We start from the raw sequence: 6,272 nt of genomic DNA on the forward strand, positions 1-6,272 counted from the left end.
CGCACACAGACACAGACAGAAACACAGACAGAAACACATCCAGACACACACACACACACACACACACAAACACACACACACACACACACACACACACACACACACACACATAAACCCACAAACACAATTTGCATTTTTTTAAAAACAAAAATTGGAATTCAGTGCTTCAAAAATAAAAAAAATAAAGTTGGTATCCACTAAATGCTACCATTTCAATTATAAATGTATGGCAACGCATCATAATAATAGGCATGCGAATCAATCAGAACAACATACTTCATAGACTGTAGATGGTCGCATTTTGTCTTTAGACGGGCTGTGTCTAGTTGTTTGGGATTTTTAGTTTTAGTTTTAACACAGCTCCTCTTTCTCTGTTGGATTTTGGCAAAGGCAAAGGTGTCCAGTCAGCCGTGAGCTCCAGTTTATAAAGGATGGTTCCACAAAGACGATTACAATGTTCAAAGATTGGTGACAGTAGCATCACCTGCACGCTTTCCGAGTTTATAGACTCAGGTACACCAAAGTCTCTGTAGTTGGAGAAGAACATAATGTGGTTTAAATACCCAACATTATATGTGTAGTGTTTGTGAGAGTCTCATTTATAAACTTGACATTGTGAGCAGATAGTGAATGACTTTCAGCGCCCTTGATTCTGTTTTCAGTGGTTGCATAAACTCAATCCACTTTCATAACGTATACACTTTTTCTAAATGATATTTTTGTTCGATGGTTTTTAAGTTTCCCAAAACGGTTGCCATGACTTCTTGTCTAGTTTTATACATGCAGCCATGTCAAGAGATTATACATTAAAAAAGTCTTGTGTAAAAAGGAAGATTACCCAGCAAGACTCAAACGTGTTACCCTTTCAGGCTCATTCCATACATAGATCTAACACAAGAAAACACGGGTGCGAAGGTTAAGGATTCTGAAGTTGTGGACTTGAGAGTCTTGTTTTGTAACTTTGGGCCAAAGCTTGTGAATTTGAGCAATATGTGTACGTTGCACACCCACAGATATGATCAACCGTCCAGCTTCAGTATCTGCTGCAACCTCTTTGTCTTTCTTTTTTCCCTCTTGTGCTGCATCTTTTTTCTCTCGGTGAGCATTGTACTTTTCCTCGTCTAAGTTGCCCTTGTCATGTGCAAAGAAATACATGTCACACTTATCCTTTCTTGGGTGAAAGATAGATATCTTGTCCTCCTGGATTATCTTTTTAAAAACACGTCGAGATAGAGGAAATTTCCCAACATTAATGCAATGCTTGACGTATTCTTTGTATTGATCTGCATAGTTTCTACCTGTAGAAAAAGTTTACGGTACTATTTTGACATTTCCTTTCTGCAGTAGTGAGAAGGCATCAATTGCATTTTAGAGAGAACTTCTTTAATTAAGAGAGGTCCCAATATCTTCTTTGTAACTGATACGTCTGGACAATCTGTTCTGAACTACTCACTCAGACACTTCAGGACGTACACAGTTTCGCACCAGTTGCGTTGACAGACACAGTTTTTCACACTCTGATCCTCCCTTTGCTGCCCTGTCGGTGGTATTCCTGGGAAGCTTGTCTTCTGGAAACGGATGCATCTGTTGTTCTTTCGTTAATTTGTGCGGGTGTCACGGACGGTTTTACAACTAAACTTTTTCACACATTGTCATATTTTGATGCGCGTGTATTTTCCCTATTACTTCATCTGCCCTCTCTTGGTATCTCAGATGACTTGACTTACACAAACATCTTGAACCCAAGCTTTGAGCATTCCTTTTTAGTTGGGTATATTCATCAGCATGGACGGCTGAGTATTGTTCAACGGTATGAACCGTCAATATTCAGATTCAGTAGGGATACACGGGTTGCTTATGCGACAGTTACACGCATTTCTACGGGTTATTATATCTCAAAATCGCAACAGAACATGCATAGTGGCCCTGTGATGATAAATACAACGAAAAAACTATGTTTCTATTTTAAGACGTACACGGTTTGTGACTTTCACCGTCGATATATATATATATATATATATATATATATATATATATATATATATATATATATATATATATATATATATATATATCCAATTATTTCAAATTTTTTTCATGTCTCCTTTGCAAAGTGTGAACTTTGGCCTGCAGTAGGATACAAAATAACAACATATAATAAACTCTTATATTTCACTTGCACACAGAACAAGGAATACAAGATTAACCTCAAGGCTAGGAACTGTACTGTGGGCGCTTTGACAAGACCCTTCATCCACTTCGGTATCCCCCCTGATGCCAAGTACACCGGCACTGCCAACGTTGGGCCCGTGAATATTCCTGATGAGCACGCCACCGTCATCTTGTTCGAGGGAACTGATCGGGAGAGTGGAGGTTCGTATACACTCACACGCAGACACACACAAACACACACACATATACATACATACATACATACATACATACATACATACATACATACATACATACATACATACATACATACATACATACATACATACATACATACATACATACATACATACATACATACATACATACATACATACATACATACATACACACTATACATATATACATATATATATATATATATATATATATATATATATATATATATATATATATATATATATATATAACATTATATAAATATATACAGACTTCAACAAAAGTTAAGGACCACTTGCAAACACTCTGAGTGATCTTCTTGGGTCGACCTGCACGTGAGCGTTTTTGGACTGATCCAGTGGCTTGATGGCGCCGCCTCGAGCTAACAATGAGAGAGTGTGACACTGCAAGCCTTTTGGCAACTTTTCGGGCTCCAAATCCATCATGCAGCCATGCCATAGCGCTGGCACGATCAAAGTCTCTCAGCTTTTGTCTTGGTGGCACATTGATACTATACTAAATTTTGCGAAAATGGCAGCTTATATTACCACAAAAGTGAGCACAGTTCGAGACCGTATGTCCGTTTAAGACGTGCACCAGAAATTTTAACTGAGGAATGTCCGTGGTGTCGCACACAAGTCGATGAAAACAGCAAATTTGGCTAAAATGCACTGAGGGTTTCCGTGCAGCACGTGATGGTTTTGCACCTTTAGGAAGCATTGCAGTACACATTGGTAACCCACTAACACTTTCAGAGCAAAAAACTTTAAAACATTTCTTGCTGTCTTTTTTTTCGGATTTTTTAAAAATTGGAGCTGTCTGTCAAGGTGGTCCTTAACTTTTGTTGAAATCTGTATATAAATAAATAATATATAATAATGTACTATAATATTATTTATAGAGAGAGAGGTAGAGAGAGAGAGAGCGCGAAAGAGAGAGAGAGAGAGAGAGAGAGAGAGAGAGAGAGAGAGAGAGAGAGGGAGAGAGAGAGAGAGAGAGAGAGAGAGAGAGAGAGAGAGAGAGAGAGAAAGAGAGAGAGAAAAGGAGAGAGAGAGAGTATATTGCAGGTTTTTTTGCAACGCGATTTTTTAAAATTCTTTGTTCTCGGGTATGGGAGAGCACAGCAAAAACTTGCGCCCGAAACTTTATCTGCAGCAATTATATCATCGAAACGCAATGATGATCACATTCTGTGATTCAAACATAAATTCTTGTGTCCCTTGATACGTTCATATTCATACATTTTTATTTCATAATACTTTATCGTATTAATCATTACATTTGGGGGAAGCAAAAGCATTCCAATTTGAAATACTTTTTAAAGCCCACTTCATATTCGTGATTCCAGCTACTATGAACTATGAAATACCTGACTAATGTGGGCAACCTTTTTCCGACAGTGTCTTTGAAGAACTAGTCGCGCTTTTTCAAGTATCGGCAAATAAACAATTTCTAATGTATAAGCAAGCATGGGAGGTTGGCGGGTGCTCTGGTGTGGTTTGCTTCTTTTCTCCTGTCACCCTTGTATCGTGTCTACCTCTCTGTTCTTTTTTTCTCTGTGTGTTGCTCTCTAGTAACATCTCTAATCGTCAGCACTTGTACGACCTATATGTGTTGCAAGTGCCGTTTAACTCTTACTAATTTTATTCTTTAAAATAAACAACCAACGTATCGGTGTAATAGGCCCATTATTTTTCTCTAAATAATGTTTGAAATAAAATGTTTCTTGGCCACTTCTTAGACAATTTCCCAATCATAGTGCTTTCTGGGTGGCACAATTTCTTAAATTCATTAGGTCAATCTGTGACTTGATTGTTTAATTTTAAGAGCATATGACATGTTGTAGCCTACTTGCCCGCAGGATTCTACTATGGGGAGGTCACTTCACCTGACTGTGTACCCGTCGCAAGTGGTTACTATAGCAACCAGACCGGATACCTGCATACTTCGTGAGTTTGCGATCCAGCATTTTTGAAGTGTTGTTGTTTGTTGTTGTTTTGTTTTTTTTTGCTCGTTAATTGTTCAATTGCTAGCAAGCACTCACTTTTGAACTCAGTACCTTAGCAAACAGTAACAAACACACTCACAAACATAGTGCCCCTCCCCCCCCCCCCCCCCACATATACACCCTCAAACACACACAAAGGGACTCCCAAAAGAATAATAAAACAAACAAAATGCCACATTAACTCCATATTACATAAAACATAACTTAAACCCTAATACATGTACATGTATCTGCTGCACTTTTGCGGGGCTCTTCCCCTCTTCGGAAATTCGTTAAATTTTGAAACATGGTAACCGTTTTCACTTTTTTAAAATAATAATAATTATTATTATATTTTATGTAAAGTAAAGTTGTTCCCGCATCCGATCCGGACATTGGGGATTGCCTTGTTAGCGTGACAACCTCCTTGGCCTTCGGCATATTATTGTGGTAGGGTGACCAGTTCCTTTCCACGCCGCCTTTACTTCCACAACTCGAAGTCAGGTACCCACTATTGCTGAGTGGGCAGGAGAGGACTTTCCGATTCGGAGACGAGCGCACTAACAGCTCCGCCACCGCACCCTCATATATTATATATATGTATATTATATATATATTAATATTATAGCCTAAGATATGAATAAAAATATATTAGGCCAATTAATAGCGTGTATATATTTAGACACTATAAACATGTAGGCTACGTAAAAATATAATATATTTTACATGTTATATATATATGTTGGTGGGTGTTACAATCATAAGAGCTGGGCTGACACACTTATTTGTGTAAAACAGAGGTGCCCTCAGTCAACAAATTGTCTTGACAGAGAGTTAAGCAAAAGTCATACCGTACATATTAAGCATGACATAATAACACACCACCTCTACACCAAAGAAGCGCTGGAAATCCTTCAGCGGTGGAGTTCCTCGGTATGCTGGAGGAATAGATCTAGTAGAGTATTTCTCCATGTTACCAGTAGAATTATTTATTTCGCTTGCAGTGTCAACAAAATACAGCACTGGACAAGTATACGCAAATGCAATTGCAGTAACTATAATAATTTGGTTAAATCAATGTCAGATAATAACGTTGCTGATTTGTCATGTTTTTTATTTAATTTTTGTTTTCTCTTGTTTTTGGATTTTCAAAAATGAGTAATTTCGAGGGCTTTGGTTGATTATTTGGGGTTTGGTTAAGGGAAGAAGGCGTCGTTTGTTTCTTTATAATAGATTGTGTGGAAAAGGATAGTCATCCCAATTAAAAATTGTATATCGTGGGTTTTTTTTAAATCCAAATCGTTCATTCCTTCTCCCCGCAGCTTCTACGACATCACCGGAGGAATCCCAGACCCGTCTGTTTTCATTCCCCCATCAAACTGCGTTCCTGTCTAAGATTTTATCTGAAAAAATCACTAGCGTGGAGATACAGACATCTACATGCTGTAGTCTAGTAATTCCTAATATTGTTAGTCATTATTACTTATAATTAAGTTATTTTCGCCAGAAGCAGTATTTTGTCCGTTTTATATCCTGTGTTTTCGAAGACACTTTGAACAAGTTCACTTCGTGGACTTTTTTAAGTTAATAAAATACAATTAATCAACGTGTAACTTAGTTCCTTTTCTTTTTGTAGAATATTAATCACACATGAAAACGAAAGTAGTATCATTTTGAGGGTGGTTTTCACTCTGACTGGAATATTCTTGGCACCAACACACACGAAGCCCTCATGTGATGAGCTCCCCTACAAAATCAATTTTGGTGCGCTTGAGTGGCACCCTGGCAGTGGATGCGTTGTGCTCCCTAATGGTGATACAGTTGGCCTACACAACTCCAGGTCTTCGCTTTTACAAATGAAATTCAGATTTATTTTCTGCAAAGTCTGACAGAC

General features: G+C 37.9%; 1 protein-coding gene across 1 annotated transcript in view; it reads left to right on the forward strand.

The window, feature by feature from the left end:
* The window catches only part of LOC106012217 (mammalian ependymin-related protein 1-like), a 6,531-nt gene extending 543 nt beyond the window's left edge, over positions 1-5,988 (forward strand). The window contains exons 2-5 of the mRNA XM_035970612.1: positions 1,014-1,036; positions 2,115-2,373; positions 4,253-4,340; positions 5,701-5,988. Coding sequence (XP_035826505.1) covers positions 1,014-1,036; positions 2,115-2,373; positions 4,253-4,340; positions 5,701-5,773 — 443 coding nt within the window. The 3' untranslated portion in view covers positions 5,774-5,988. The remainder of the gene's footprint in view (positions 1-1,013; positions 1,037-2,114; positions 2,374-4,252; positions 4,341-5,700) is intronic.
* Positions 5,989-6,272: the final 284 nt, after the last annotated feature.

This window comes from Aplysia californica, unplaced genomic scaffold (genome assembly GCF_000002075.1).
Source record: "Aplysia californica isolate F4 #8 unplaced genomic scaffold, AplCal3.0 scaffold00293, whole genome shotgun sequence".
NCBI lineage: Eukaryota > Metazoa > Mollusca > Gastropoda > Aplysiida > Aplysiidae > Aplysia > Aplysia californica.